This window comes from Helianthus annuus, chromosome 8 (genome assembly GCF_002127325.2).
Source record: "Helianthus annuus cultivar XRQ/B chromosome 8, HanXRQr2.0-SUNRISE, whole genome shotgun sequence".
Classification (NCBI taxonomy): Eukaryota; Viridiplantae; Streptophyta; class Magnoliopsida; order Asterales; family Asteraceae; genus Helianthus; species Helianthus annuus.
This window is the reverse complement of record NC_035440.2, coordinates 147,980,459-147,996,387: the sequence shown is the minus strand read 5'-3', so window position 1 is coordinate 147,996,387 and position 15,929 is coordinate 147,980,459. Positions and strand designations below refer to the sequence as shown.

Below are 15,929 nucleotides of genomic sequence, written 5' to 3'. Positions count from 1 at the left end.
CAACGATATCTATGATGCTTTCACAACATCAACAACATCCGCGCCAAAGAATGTATTGAACGTCATATCTGAAAGTTTAAACGTTAATAATGCATATGGAACCTATCAAAAGCCACCCAAACTCATGAAGATAGAAGATTATAATAGGTGGAAAGATAGATATGAAAATTGGTTAAAATCTTATGCATTCGAAAGCTGGAAAATGTTACAGGTGTTGAAATACCATTTACTGCATTGTCTAAAGAAGATAAAGATGATTTCTCCAACGAACAAAAATTGATTACACTTATAAAACAATCAGTTAGAGATGATATAATCACTTTGCTTCAATACGATAAAACATCAATAAAATTTGTGGGTAGCTTTAAAAAGTAAGTTTGATGGTAGGAAAGAGATAATGAAAAACAAAAAAATATTGCTCAAGAAAGAGTTTGATGTTTTTAGTTGTTTGAATGGTGAAAATGTCCGACAGATAATAGAACGCTTTTGTCATCTGAAACTTTAATTGGAAAGATTTGAAATCAAAAAGGACAATGAGGAAATCATCTACAAACTTATTGAGGCATTACCCAATGAAGATGATTGGCAAACATATATTATGATTCTTAAAAACGGTGTAGAGATTGAGAAGATGAGTTTAGAGTGGCTGATTGAAAAACTGGAAGGTCACGAGCTGGAACTCAGAAAGCAAAACAAGATGAACAGCTCGAATTGTAACCAATTAAAATTTCACCGAGTCAACCAATTAAAACAAAGTACTACCGTAGTCTTGTTAAAAAAAACAAAAACGAAAAAGCTGACATAACTTACATTAAGTGCAAAATCGTAATTTAACATGAAAAAAAAAAAACAAAACTGATGGCAAAATTGTAACTGTAAATTTAAACTGGTGGTAAAATCGTAATTTGGATGGGAGGAAAAACAAAAACAAAGGCAAAACTGCAAAGTTGAACATGACAAAATCGTAATTTGGCAGGACCAATGGGAAAGTGTCAGGCAGCTGTCTGGCACTATAGAAAAAAATACATCGAGACGTAGATTAAAATTTGCTCTCGATGATACTGTCAAGCATACATTGAACGCCACATTGTCAAAAACTAATTAATTATAGAGGTAACACATTATTTAAAAAGAAATAGGAGAGGACCGGTCATCTCTCCCGGCTACAAACGTATCCATCTCCTCCGAGTCCACCCGTCATTTCTTCCGGCAACAAGCGCACAAGTCATCTTTTCCAGGAACAAACGCATCCTCTCTTTCCACCACCACCATCGTCGCTCTCTCTCTCTCCCTTGGCCAAAATAGTGTTTGGCGCCACCGTCAGATGCCATAGATCAGCCTTCGTTCTCTCTCCTTCTTCTGCACACATATCCACCCCTCCACTACCATCATGACAGGCTCCCGGCACGCCACCGTCATCGCCACATGCCACCTTCCACCACCGCATCCTCCACGAAATCAATGTGGTCGCCGGAGGGCCGAAACTGTTGATTTACACAGGCCATCGGCCTACAAACATTGTAGCGAGAGTAAAACCATAATTTAAGCCACCGGCAATGACACCAAATGAGTAAATGCCACGCCTAGCACTATTCCCACTCATGTGTTTTGTAGATATAGGAAATTTACCAATCACCATAGCTAAAATATAAAACTAGTGTAAGCCCAAACACCAAAGGGCTTGTAACCCATAGTACCAACTAGTTTGAAAATGTGTTCACTTCTACTTATTAAAAAAGTTCAAGTCCTATGCTAATGAACCTTAGATCAATTAGTTTGTGAGGAGCTAACCCGTGACCTTCCAATACGAAGGTCATGGGTTGAAGTCTCACTTTATGCAATTTACTTGCAATTTGTTTCAGGAGGGTCATGTTTTACCACAGTGGGTTTCCCCTAGAATAATGGGCGGGCCTGATTATCAGCGTTGTCTGCATACGTAGGGCATGGATTATCTTTCGCCAACGGATTTAGCTGGGTGGCCAAGTTTGTATAGTATTTGGATTTAGCTGGGTGGTAAAAGAAAAAGATACAAAGTTATTAAGTTTACACTAGTAAACAAAAATGGTAACCGAAACAAGAAAAAACTGTCCGATTCACCGACCACCACAAACCCCTGTATCCAATCACTTGCGAACAACTGAAATACACCAGTCACGAAAACTGATCGGACGGCCAATAATCACAGCCACGACCTCAGATGATTGCTTCATCATCATGAGTAAGCAATCCCCAATTATTTATCTTATCTTTCTCAATTTCACCCAACAACTTTCTCTCTGTAAAACCCTAATTTACAGTAATGTGAAGTACAGAGTGATAGAAAAGAATATGCCATTCGCCGCAGACATTCTTCAATAATTCCCCCCATATTTCTGTGGACTTAATCATGCCTATATATTATATATACACACATCTGAGTGTCTAACAAACACACATCACTTTCTGTCTTTATTTCTCCACTCATTAAGGTACTGTATCTCTTAACTTTTGTTCATAAGTTGTGTTTGTTTTGATAATTGCTTCATTGATACTGATATCTAGTGGTTAAACTTGTAATGGGTATGTTTTGATTTTGATAATTCACCTGTTTTTTGCTTAAATTTTGAATTTTTGTATTGGGTTTTGTTTATGAAACCCTAATTTTGTGTATCATTCATTATCTTTTTTATATTTTTATTTAAGGGTTAGAATCAAATAATTAGATGTTAAACTGCCTGAATATTTATCATGATCTTCACCAGTTATCTGAAATTGATCATTTAGATCGAAAATTTTCAGAAAATTAAACACTTAAAAACAGTTTTTTGTGACTTTAGATCACACTAGTAAGTTGGTTACATTAAAGTCATCTGGTTTTAATGCTGGACTATATTCAGGATCTTGGATTAGATTCTCGTAAAGTATATGAAAGTACAGTAAATCGAGGGTCTTCGGTTCAATATTAAGGATCAAGATGGGGACAGATAAGGAGCATAGTGGTTTGCTAAACATGATGAAAATGCGGACGATTCTAACCCATACATACCCTTATCCTCATGAGCATTCCCGACATGCCATCATTGCGGTCGCTATTGGTTGTCTTTTTTTTATTTCATCAGACAACATGCATACGCTCATCCAGAAGCTAGACAACAACATCAAATGGTGGTCAATGTATGCGTGCTTACTAGGCGTTTTCTATTTCTTTTCATCTCCTTTTTTGGGGAAGACGATCAAGCCGAGCTACTCAAATTTCAGTCGATGGTAAGCTAGCTTTTAGTTTTTTCTTTTCTTTACTCTAGTATGAAAATACTTTATTTTGATTTTTTTGGCAGGTATATAGCATGGATATTAGTGGCGTCTGTATACCATCTTCCCAGTTTTCAGTCAATGGGAGTGGATATGAGGATGAATCTCTCATTATTTTTGACAATATACTTTTCATCTATTTCAGTACTCCTTGTTTTCCACTTAGTTTTTCTGGGACTTTGGTACGTGGGTCTTGTTTCTCGTGTGGCAGGGAGGAGACCTGCGATCTTGACCATTGTTCAAAATTGTACGGTAAGTCTCCTAACGTTGTGTATATCATTGATGTTTGAAGTGTTCATTGTGTGATTATTTGTGTAGGTGTTAAGTGTGGCGTGTTGTGTATTTTATAGCCACTGCGGAAATCACGCTTTGAATGAAAAGCGATTAGGCCGAAGAGATTCAGGCCTGTTTTCACTTTGGAAGAAGGGTGAGCCGAGTATATGGCTGTCAAAGTTTCTTAAAATGTATGAATTCAAAGATGAAATTTGCAAATCTTGGTTTGCTCCAGTTGGGTCTGCGGGTGATTATCCACTTCTCTCCAAGTGGGTTATATACGGAGAAGTATGACTCGTGCTTCTCACTTTGTTCAGTATGTCGTTTTATGCGTCAACTTACATATTTTTAATCTTCTTTTCAGTTCTCATGTAGTGGCCCGTGTGAATCATCTGATGAAATTTCTCCAATTTATTCGTTATGGGCAACGTTTATCGGTCTTTATATGGCTAATTATGTGGTGGAGAGATCAACAGGGTAAGCGGGTTGCTTCTTATTTACACCAAAATATTAGAAAACGAGACGGTTAATTAATTAATTAATGATTTTAATCATCAGGTGGGCTCTTACTCATCCGCTATCAGTTGAAAAAACTGAGAAGTTGAAGAACAAGCAAATGAAGCCTAATTTTTTGGATATGGTTCCTTGGTATTCAGGGTATCTATCTATATTCTTTTAAGTCTCTTTTATATATTTATATTTTCATGGTATTTATTGATGTTGCAGGACTTCGGCTGATCTATTCAAGACTGTGTTTGACCTCCTTGTATCTGTGACTGTATTTGTTGGAAGATTTGACATGCGAATGATGCAGGTTCAAAATCTTTAACAGTATCTGATTTTGGTATTACAAGTTTCGGTATTTTGTTCTTAGAATGTCCAATATGTGTGAAGATTTTGGCCTTACAAGTTTCGGTATTTTGGTCTTAGTATGTTGAATTTTCTTGGTATGGAAGGAGTAACAGTGTCTTAGAATGTCCAATATGTGTGAAGATGATCTTGATATTATAGATGAAAAATAATATTTTATATTTGTGGGCTTTAGGCGGCAATGAGTAGGGTTCACGAAGGGGAAAAGGAGGATTTTCTATATGATAATTTTAGTGAAAAAGATGAGCTGTGGTTTGATTTTATGGCTGATACGGGTGATGGCGGGAACTCGTCTTATTCGGTTGCTCGACTTCTTGCACAACCTTCACTTAATGCCTTGAATGATGATTCTTTACTACAATTGCCTCGTGGAGACCTCCTCCTTATTGGAGGTGATCTTGCGTAAGTTACACATCTACCCTTCCTTCCATGTTGGTTCACCGTTAAACACTACAAAATAAATTGTTTTTTTGATACTTTTTTTTTATCTTTTTTGTAAAAAATATCTTTCAGGTATCCTAACCCGTCAGCGTTTAATTATGAAAAGCGTTTTTTCCGTCCCTTTGAGTATGCTTTTCAGCCACCACCATGGTATAAAGACGTGCATATTGCGGTAGACAAGCCCGAATTGCCCTATGGTGTCTCTCACTTGAAACAATACGATGGACCCCAATGCTTTGTCATCCCGGGGAACCATGGTTGGCCTCATCATTTTTTCTCTTCATGCGTTTGTTGTGCTTCTCCCTCCATGTTGTTTGATGTTGTCATAGTCAGTGGCGAAGCTTGAACTTTTTTACAGGGGGGGTCGAAAATGTATATACCCAAAAATTTCTATAGAACCGGGGGGTCGAAAACATATATACCCAAAAATTTCTATACGAAAACTACATATATAACACTACTGGCCGAAAAGTTCGGGGGGTCGGGCGCCCCTCCCGGCCTCTTCAAAGCATCGCCCCTGGTCATAGTCATATAATAATATGTTTGAGTATTTGATTATTTAAGGAATTAATAATCGATAAAGTACACGGGTGGTTCCTGTGGTTTACCAAAATTTTGGATTTGGTCTCTAGCTTTCCAAAAGTATACGGATGGTCCTTGTGGCTTGCACTTTGTAACGCATTTAGTCCCCAACTTTTTCCAAAAGTACATGGATGGTCCCTGTGGTTTGCACTTTGTAACACTTTTTGGTCCCTAACATGGACTTGCTAAAACCTTTAGATTTGTGGGTTGGGGACTAAATGCGTTAAAAAGTGCAAACCACAAGGACCATCTGTGTACTTTACTCTAATAGATATAATGAACACAAACGGATAGATATCTTGTAAGTAAGAGTAAAAGTCTATTTGTGGTGTTACAGATTGGTTTGATGGGCTTCAAACGTTTATGAGGTACATTTGTCACAAGAACTGGTTAGGTGGATGGTTAATGCCGCAAAAGAAAAGCTACTTTGCTTTGCAGCTACCAAAGGGATGGTGGGTTTTCGGTCTTGATTTAGCTCTACATTGTGACATTGATATATATCAGTTCAAATTCTTTGAAGATTTGATAAAAGAGAAGGTAGATAAATCTATTCTTTTACATTGATTATATTTGTTCCAGATAAATATATATATGTTATATATTTTGCAGGTTAAAGAAAACGATTCCGTGATCATCATGACACATGAACCGAGTTGGATTTTGGATTGGTACTGGGGTCATGTTACGGGAAAGAATGTTTCACATCTCGTAAAAGATCATTTGAAAGGAAGGTGTAAACTTAGAATGGCGGGTGACTTACATAATTACATGCGTCATTCACGTGTCACGTCCGAAAATCCTGACTGTATACAACATTTACTCGTCAACGGTTGCGGTGGGGCCTTTTTGCATCCTACACACGTGTTCAGTAACTTTGATAAAGCGTATGGTACAACTTATGAAATGAAAGCCGCTTATCCCGAAGTTGAAGATTCAAGCAGGGTAAGGCAGGATCTGTTTTTATTTGGTATAATATAATATAACGCTATCATTCTTTTTGCGCTAAATTGTGCTTTGCAGATTGCCCTCGGAAATATCTTGAAGTTTCGGAAGAAAAATTGGCAGTTTGATTTCATTGGCGGGTTCATTTACTTTATATTGACCTTTTCAATGTTCCCACAGGTACATACTCCATTATTGTTGGGGTTGGGTCAGACCCAACACAAACCTGTTCACGACATGATTGCGAAAATCGGGTCATACATATGAATCCAAACATGACATAACACGAATTGTTGCGAGTTGACACGAACATGCCCGTTTAACCCAGCATTTTTATTTTTATATTTTTTTTTTTTTTACATATTACTACCTGAAATTTCAATTTACAACCAAAAATACAAATGTACATAAAGTAATTGCGTTTAAACTATAAAAACTACTTTTGTTTCTCTTTTATCTTTTAAATTTTTGGCATCCGTTTGTGATGACTCAAATGATATATTTTTATAAGTTAATAAAAACAAATGGGTGCCAGGTCGACCCGAACACAGCCAGTTTAGCTAAATGTGTTTGCTGTTCGACCCTAGTCCCGAACCTGTTTAGACTAGACCCAAACCCAGTTCGTGCTAGGTTCATGTCGAGTCAGGAATTCTCCCGTAAATCTTTACCCGTGTTAGAAATCAAAACATATTGCTTTCTTTTCTTCAGTGCAACTTGGGGCATATTTTGCAAAAGGATGATCCGTTTTCGGGCCATGTAAGGAGCTTTTTTAGCACGGTATGGGATGCTTTTATGTACATGATGGGGCAATCGTATGTATCTTCTATGGGCGCTTTGTTATTGTTAGTCGCTGCAATAGCTTTCGTTCCTTCTAAAGTGTCACCAAAAAGAAAAGTAGCAATCGGAGTTGTGCACGTTTTGGCCCATCTTTCTGCTGCGTTGATTCTTATGTTACTAATGGAATTAGGTGTTGAACTATGCGTTCAACACAAGCTTTTGGCAACTTCGGGTTATCACACATTATATGAATGGTACAGAACAGTGGAGAGTGAGCACTTTCCTGACCCAACGGGTCTTCGGACACGTATAGAGCAATGGACTTTTGGCCTTTATCCCGCTTGTATTAAATATCTCATGTCGGCTTTTGATGTTCCGGAGGTTTGTTTTTCATCGTATTGGTACCTTTTTTTTTTTATCGTGTTAAATGTTAAATTTGTTCAATCGTCAGGTGATGGCTGTGACACGGGCCAATATATGCAAGAACGGGATGATTTCACTCTCACGAGGGGGTGCAGCCATATACTATGCATCGGTGTTTCTTTATTTCTGGGTGTTGTCGACACCGGTGGTTTCACTTGTATTTGGAAGCTACTTGTATATTTGTATTAACTGGCTTCACTTGCACTTTGATGAAGCCTTTTCCTCTCTACGGATCGCTAATTACAAGTCCTTCACACGTTTCCATATCAAGGATGACGGCGATATTGAAGTTTTCACACTTGCGGTTGACAAGGTGCATTCTGTAATTAATTATAAAACGTGTTAAATACGAGTATAAAACTACGATAACATAAAAAATTAAATAAAGTGATGTTGATCCATATGTAGGTCCCGAAGGAATGGAAGCTGGATCCCGAGTGGGATAACGAGGGGAAACAGCCGCAGCAGCAGGCAAGTCATCATAGAAAGTTTCCAAGCAAATGGAGGGCAAATGCCTTTCATCAGGATCCTGTAAACACAGTCCGGATCGTTGATCATTTTGTTATTCAACAAACCGACAGATTGCAAGTAAACGGGTCAGAGTCTCACTGACGATGTGGTTTTGAAAGCGTTTCCGTTTGTTTTTCAGTTGGAGATGGAGGGAGAGTCATAGTAGTAGTATGTATGTATAATACTTGTGGGACAATGTTGTCATGGAATTAATGTACATATGTGAAAGAAATAGATAAAGTGTCAGATGTTTTAATTGGAGTGCTAGGGTGATAAACTTGGTTGCAAAGATTGGAACACAGCAGCAACCCGACAAATCTTTATCCAAAACCTTGATTGCAAAGACGTTATTAGCCTTTTTTTTTTTTTTTTTTAATTTGATAATTTTGGCACCAAACCGAATAAATTATTTTGTTTTAAAAATATCTACCAACATAGTGTAGTTTTATTTCTCTATTTTTTAACCAACACAATATGATTCTTTTATTCTACTGCTCAATCAACTTATAATGTTAAACAAAAGGTGAACGAATGTTTTTTAGTAAATAAAGTTTATAAAAGGTCTGGGCTAGTGGGACTTGAAATAAAATGGGTTATAACCTCTCCGAACTTACTAGATTAACTAGGAATGTTTAACCTAGTTAATAAGAGGTAATATTTGTGGAAATAAGTAAGTTGTGACCTACTTAACAACTAATAAAACTATAAAGGTTGAATTGTACATTCTGTAGGATCGATGATTCGTCCAAACGAGTCAATCAGAGTCAGATCTAGTTTCTAGAAAGGCAGAATCAGACTAGAAACCGTCAATCAGTGTTAGAACAGGAGTAGAAGAGTAGAAAGTCACTTTAAACATGTTCTTCATTGATATAATACGTTTTGGTACAGAGAGAATCAGACAGCACTTCGGTACAAAATTCTCCAGAAATTTACAAATGAAGAACGCTACTAGCCTATTTATAGACTTGCCAGACCGCACGGAATAACATACCCAGACCGCACGAACTGGACAACTCCACCTTGTGCGACCTGACCATTCAGGTCGTGCGACCTGGCTTAAAACACATAAACTTTAACTTTTTAACCACAAAGCTAGCCTATTACATATATGACACGACACAGACTGATGACGCAGGCGATAGACATTATGCATCAACAAACTCCCCCTTGGATATTGCTGCAGTCTTCAGTCAGTCGATCTTCAAAACATTCTTCACAAAGATTTGAAAAATTCTTCCCTTTGCTTCGGCTTTTTCAATAACGCTTTCCTGAGCTGTTCTTTCTCTTTGGCAGCTCTCCTTTCTTCATCAGCTAGCTGTTGCATACATGTAGCTCGAGCGATTCTATCTTTTTCTTCACGCTCTTCTCTCCTCTTCTCTGCTTTCAGAAACTCTTCTCTTTCAATCGCTCTCCAACTTGATAACCACATATTTTTAGAATTTCTACCCTTCTGGAAACATACTGTAGCTACCTTCTGAAACTGCAGAGCTTGTTCTCTATCTTCTGCCTTATACCCAATCTTGTTCACAAATAGACATTCAATATCCTTTGCAGAACAATTTACTATCCACATTGGATCGTACAGATGAATATATCTGACTTCATTCCCAACTTTGTACACGATTACTGCTTCGGTTGTCATGTAACTATAAACCCAGCATACAAACCCTTCATGAAAATTCTGTTCCATCTTCGGCAATGGAATATTCTTCATAACCCTGGGCTTCTTGATCTTCAGAATTATTTCTTCAAAACCTGTAACAGGATCCTTCCTCTTGACTTTCTTAGGATAATGTGGCTTCCAGTGACGAAATTCTTTGAAAGCTTCAAATTTCATCAAGCCCCATGTTGGCATATCATGAACTCTGACTGGATATGATAGCGTTCTGACTTGGGATAACTCTTCAACATCCCACCAAGGTAGAGACATTATATCTTGAATATATTGGAAACACTGAACACCAAATTCTCTTCTAATAGCATAAGCGTTGACTTGTGGCAGGTAACCCCAGCTTATGATATCACTCAAAGAAACATCTCTATCTCTTCTGTAATACTGCAGTGGTCTTTTGTATTTTCTATCCATATCCTTCCTGAACCACTTCTTTCGTTCTTCACGTTGTTCTTCTTTAGACATTTCTTTAAAACTCTTACTCTTAATACTTTCAGCAACTTTTCTTTTCCATTCATTCTCATTTGCTTGACTGAAAAACTCAGCAAGAGTTGGAAAGCTAGAAGTATCAACATTAACATTCTCAGACTGATCATCGTCACTCCAGTCTTCTACTTCCACTTTATCATAATTATCAGCTTCTTCAACATACTTGTACTGATATGCAGGTTGATGATTGATATCAAATTCATTCAACTCCTCTTCAAAATCGAAGTTAAAATTACCTTCTTCAACACACATCATCTTAATGATCTCAGCTCTAGTATAAGGATGCAACAACTCACCTTCCTCTACATCATGTTCAAGACGTAGAATCAAACCTGCACCCTTATCAACAATCTCATCAACATTTTCAGCATCACCATGCTCCCCCTCTCCTCCTGCAATTTTTGGTTTTTCGTTTGCATCTTCTTGAAGATACTCGTCAATATTCTCTTCTTGTGAAGCTTCAGTTACTTTTATACCAGAATTACCTTGATCAGCATTATCATTTCCATCATCATCATCATTATCACTATGAATAGAATATACTTCATCTGCATCATCTTTTAGATTATCATCTTCATCTTCTTCATCATCTTCATCATTGTCGTTAATCACACCAGATACTGAAGTTAATGGACAAGGAGCTAGAATAGACGATTCTGGAACTTTTGTCAGAGATTTCGGCTCAGTCAAAACAATTTCTCTTTTAGTCACTTGAACATCATCTTCAACTGGAACACCTTTACCCTTATCTTTCATTCCAGCTTCCATTTCAGCTTCACGTCTTGCTCTAACTTCCGCAAGTTCTATCTCTTCAAATCTTTGCTCAATTGGCTTGCCAATCAAATCTTCCAACACTTTCTTTAACATATACTCTTCATGTTCCTTTTTAGCATTCTTGGCTTCTAACTCTTTATTTTTCAACTTGAAGTACTCATTCTGCTCATCCCTTCGAGACTTTTCTTCTTCCAAGTCAGCTATTTGAACTTTCAGAATGTCTATGTCGGCTTGATCAACTTCAATCTTTTTCAACAAAGATGAATTCTCATATTCAACAGATTTGACACATTCCTCTAACTTCTTTTTCTCACTTAACACCTCATTCACCTTCTTTTGCAACTCCTTCACAGATCATCATTCACAAAGCTTAAATCATCAAGCTTTTCAAGAACTACACTCTCTGGAATATGTGGAAAATTTTCAAAACCAGACGATCCAGGAGTAGTATGAACTGGTGGTTGTGTGGTTGGTGGTGTTTGTTGGATGTGTGGTGAAGTTATTTGAGGTTGTTCATGAATGGGTAATGAAGTATGATGTTGTGATGGTGATTGTGGTGATTGTAAAGGATCAGGTGATGGTTGTGGTGGTGATGGTGGTATTGGTTGATTTTGTGGTGGTGATGGTGATTTTGGTTGATTTGGTGGTGGTGATGGCGGTTTAGATTGTGGTTCTGGTGGTGGATTTATTTTCAGCTTGAATTTTAACTTTCGCGCTGCTGGAGTTCCGACATGTTTTCTTGATGTTGATTTCTTTCTACCTCCTGAAGATGGTGATTTTACAACCTGAACATTCTCTGGTGGAACATATGTTTCATCATCATCATCCGAACTCCTCTTTCTCTTCTTTTGTTTCTCTCTATCTTTTGGATCATAGTTTTCTCTTATCCAACGGTTAACTTGAGCATCAATATCAACTTCTGAACCAGATAAACTCTCATCTTCATCATCAACTACTATCTTACTAGCTGATTTCTCAGCTTCTAAAGTATCATCAATATCTTTCAACAACTGCTCTGTTTCAGGAGTTAACGGATCTTGATCTTTTTCAACACTAACTTCTGTCTCATCTACTTCTGGTTCATCAACCAGCATTGTTTCAACTGCTTTCTTCTTACGTTTCTTCTGTGGTTGAGAAGATGATCCTTCTTCAGCTTGGACTTTTGGTGTAGGAGTTCTCTTTCACCTTTTTTCTTCTTTTCTTTTTCTTCTTTTGTATACCAATCATTTCGAGTTTCACAAAAATCTTCTAATTTCTTTAATTCATCAATTGCACTCTGTTCTTTCATTTCAGCATCATTCCTCCACTTTAAATGAATTACTGGATCTGGATCCTCATATTTATCACTTTTTGATGAACCCGAAAAACTCTGTCTTCTTCGGTTCGGGCCAATTCTTTGTATACTTGGATAATCGGATTAACGTTTCATTATCCATGTGATACAACTGCACTAGATCATTCTGTTCATCTTTCCTCAGATTTGGATACGCATGATCCAACATCATCTGCACAAACCTTGGATACACCCAACTTCGACTGCCAGAAGTAATATTATCTTTCATGTAATGAAAAACAATTCTAGAAAAATTGTATTTCTTGTTTAGCACCAACGCCGTCACCATACACATTTGATAGTCTTTCATAACATCGTATCCACCTTTCCTGTGACTTGTGGGACAATGTTGTCATGGAATTAATGTACATATGTGAAAGAAATAGGTAAAGTGTCAGATGTTTTAATTGTTATAAGCTTTGTTTTGTTTAAGCCCATTTTGCCTTGCAGAAACTTTATTGAAAATGCTTTGGATTTTCATGGCTGGTAAAAGGTTGCTTGAAAAATGATCATCGGTGATAACCTTGTTTGCAAAGATTGGAACACAGCAGCAACCCGACAAATCTTTATCCAGAAACTTGATTGCAAAAACGTTGTTAACCTTTTTTTTTAATTTGATAATTTTGGCACCAAACCGAATAAATTATTTTGTTTTAAAATATCTACCAACATAGTGCAGTTTTATTTCTCTATTTTTTAACCAACACAATATGATTCTTTTATTCTACTGCTCAGTCAACCTATTATATTACATTATAATAATAAAAGATAAAATGAAACACTTTTTTCTTAGAAAAAGGTATGAAAGTTCCATAATGCATAAAAATTGGATGTCGCGTGAGAGAGTTTCATAACACATACAAGTTGGATGTTTAAATGCATACAAGTTCGACCCATCTCATCATTTATAACATGTCCAAGTTAATTCCACACATTACATTCAATCACTTCCCACTTTACGTATCAATTTCATGAGATATGTACCGGTGCCTTCACTTTAATTCAACATCTAAACTAATTTCTTTAATTCATAATTCACCATTCCTTTCAATTTGGCACAACTTCCAACACAAACGGGTCAAATAACAACGTACTGATACGACCAAAAAAATAGAAATCTTTTATGACAATATATGAAAATTTCTCAACATAACCACCATGTGGTGCACTTGTAGTCTTTTTGAACCATTGATACAGTTCAACTAACATTTTTGGTGCAATGTAGTAACAAACAACAGTTATAAGCTACCAAGTTTATCAAAAAAAAAAAAAACATGAAGAAAGAATGTTTTTTTGTTCGTTTTCTTCGCACTTATAGTCCGATGACCACATTAATGCTTGACCGAAAATCAGATCAAAGTTTTTGTACCTGAAAGGACAAAGTTTAGGCTATCCTCTTCGATCGTACTTCAAAATATATGTACCTTTCTTCAAAGAAGCAATTGTCTAAATGGAAACAAAGATTCGTGTTAATTTGAAATCAAAGATTCTTGTTACAAGAACACACCTGAAAGTTTCTCACCTTCACAAATCCGGTAATTGCGAATTAGCGGATTAAGCATAATTAATATTATGATCAAATCAAAAGCCGGGCCATAAAGTTGAGATTCAATATCGCCTAAATTATATTTATAAGTCTTTCACAAGGCTAATAAGAAACGATCAAGTATCAGGTTACAGTTTAAACAAACCAAACTGGTGCATCAAGATTTTTGTACTCTTTATATTATAGCATCACATTTTGATAAAAACATATACCTGAAGTGCAGTTTTGTCATTATCTTGATTAACCAATGTCACTATCTTGAAAAACTTGAGTAATTTGTGTGATCCCCACAAGATTATTTAGACAATAGATGGTAAGAACCTCAATGAGAGCTAGCAAATCTGCAAAAAAAAAAAAAAAAAAAAAAAAGAAAGAAAAAAAAGAAAGCCCACTTTGGTGACCATAGAGGTTTTAAATGCCCTACACCTGCTTCTAGTCTTCTTTCTCTTATAAGGTAGATCATGAAGTGCTGATGTTGATAACCTAGGAAGTTTCTGGAACCAAAATAGGAAATAAATCATACAAGAGTTACAATTATCAGAGACATATAATTATGATCACTCAAACATGTTACTCAAGGATAATTATGAAACCTTGAGATTCCTTTTACTTTTTGCAAGATGAAGGTGAAAATACATTGCCATCTACATTTACAGATTTACTTCATATTCAAGTGTTCCTGTCTTACCATGTGTCATCTCAAGCCATAATTTTAGTTCCATGTAAACAGATGGAAGACATCTGGATAAACATTTTTTATATACTTAATTCGCCATCACGAAGAGTGTAGCCTCTAAAACAACTTCATAAGTAACTATAATTAAAAACTATTCTATTCAATAATAATCGGAACTCTTTTAGTAAAATGATTTTGGAGATTTAGTTTTGTTCTACACTTCTAAAACTTTAATCCGTTTGACTCGTCCCACTAATCCAACTAATTTTCTTTAAAACTTTTTCAACCACTTCACCCATTACAGATTCAACATAAGCCGTTTATTAGTGACTTGGTTACTTACAGATCAAACATAGTCGTTCAGCCCTGAATATATTATCGCTGAGAGTCCAACCTGTAGATATTGATCATGTTTCATGCTAGTATTAAAATTCTTCACAAGGAACATGAAGGCAAAAAATAACCACCAACAAAATGGCACCAGTTGTGAATGAGCCAACCAAGAGCATTTCAATTTTAAATTCCCTACAATGTAAAGAGGTAATAATATTAATCTAGGATTTAAATCACAACCCACTTTTTAGTAAATGGATCTAAATTCTACATATGACAACCGATTCAAGAAGCTTCCTTCCAACTTGGATGCCCGATCAACTTCCATCTAAAGCTGAGATGCCTTCGTAATATCTTCAAAAGCATATTATGTTGTTACAACAACAACTCTATCCCCTTAGTAATTTCCTCCTCAGATAAAAGACCGAATGCCTTCGCCTCTCATGTATTTGAAATATGGGTCCTTAGTTGTATATTATATATTTTAGGGGATGGTTCAAATGAAAACCACTTTTATTGTGAAAACTCGAAAACTAACTAAAAAAAGCCTAAAAAACACATCAAATTTTTTTTTTCAATTTTTTATAAAAATCGCAGGGTTTTTTTATATAAAAAAGATTTTTTTTTCAAAAAAAAAATTTTTGTAGTACACATGTGTAATAATACACATGTGTAGTATTACACATATGCACTACAATTTTTTTTGAAACTTTTTATATATAAAAAGTGACGAAAATTGGTATGCAAAAAAAAAAAAAAAAAAAAAAAATTGGTATGTTTTTTTGGCTTTTTAGTTAGTTTTCGAGTTTTCGCGATAACTATTGGTTTTCATTTAAACCTTCCCCATATATTTTAATACAACATATAGAAGAAAAGTTTATAAAATTCACCAATATTGAGATTATGTGTACCTCCACACAGCTCGAAGATATGCAGATATGGACAACCATTATTCATTCTCAGGATCAGCAAAAAGATCCTCCACTTGTAAATCTTAACT

General features: G+C 36.1%; 1 protein-coding gene and 1 long non-coding RNA gene across 5 annotated transcripts; one reads left to right on the top strand and one right to left on the bottom strand.

The window, feature by feature from the left end:
- Window positions 1-2,093: 2,093 nt before the first annotated feature.
- LOC110885807 lies at window positions 2,094-8,449 on the top strand. 4 transcript variants are annotated; one of them, XM_022133520.2, is made up of 16 exons: window positions 2,094-2,218; window positions 2,313-2,468; window positions 2,877-3,243; window positions 3,315-3,540; window positions 3,607-3,849; window positions 3,926-4,038; window positions 4,120-4,218; window positions 4,288-4,375; window positions 4,607-4,833; window positions 4,945-5,129; window positions 5,792-5,991; window positions 6,064-6,396; window positions 6,475-6,576; window positions 7,105-7,554; window positions 7,625-7,909; window positions 8,005-8,449. In XM_022133520.2, the coding sequence occupies exons 3-16, from the start codon at window positions 2,954-2,956 to the stop codon at window positions 8,206-8,208; spliced, it is 3,045 nt and encodes a 1,014-aa protein (XP_021989212.1). In that variant the 5' UTR covers window positions 2,094-2,218; window positions 2,313-2,468; window positions 2,877-2,953; the 3' UTR covers window positions 8,209-8,449. The 4 variants fall into 4 exon arrangements, with proteins under 4 accessions (XP_021989212.1, XP_021989214.1, XP_021989211.1 ...); XM_022133522.2 differs by lacking the exon at window positions 2,313-2,468 and having other exon boundaries at window positions 2,095-2,218; XM_022133519.2 differs by lacking the exon at window positions 2,094-2,218 and having other exon boundaries at window positions 2,250-2,468.
- Window positions 8,450-13,404: 4,955 nt separating this feature from the next.
- LOC110882719 lies at window positions 13,405-14,504 on the bottom strand. The gene is made up of 2 exons (XR_002560190.2): window positions 14,133-14,504; window positions 13,405-13,820 (listed from the first exon to the last, which is right to left on the bottom strand). It is a non-coding gene; the product is annotated as an uncharacterized LOC110882719 (long non-coding RNA).
- Between the last annotated feature and the right edge of the window lie 1,425 nt (window positions 14,505-15,929).

What these genes read in the sequence shown, in the direction of transcription:
- LOC110885807 (XM_022133520.2), top strand. Translation starts at nt 2,954, where the DNA reads ATGGGGACAGATAAGGAGCATAGTGGTTTGCTAAACATGATGAAAATG. An exon ending in TACTCAAATTTCAGTCGATG is followed by an intron (nt 3,244 to 3,314) that starts GTAAGCTAGCTT and finishes TTTTTTTGGCAG; the next exon opens with GTATATAGCATGGATATTAG. An exon ending in AGTGGGTTATATACGGAGAA is followed by an intron (nt 3,850 to 3,925) that starts GTATGACTCGTG and finishes TCTTCTTTTCAG; the next exon opens with TTCTCATGTAGTGGCCCGTG.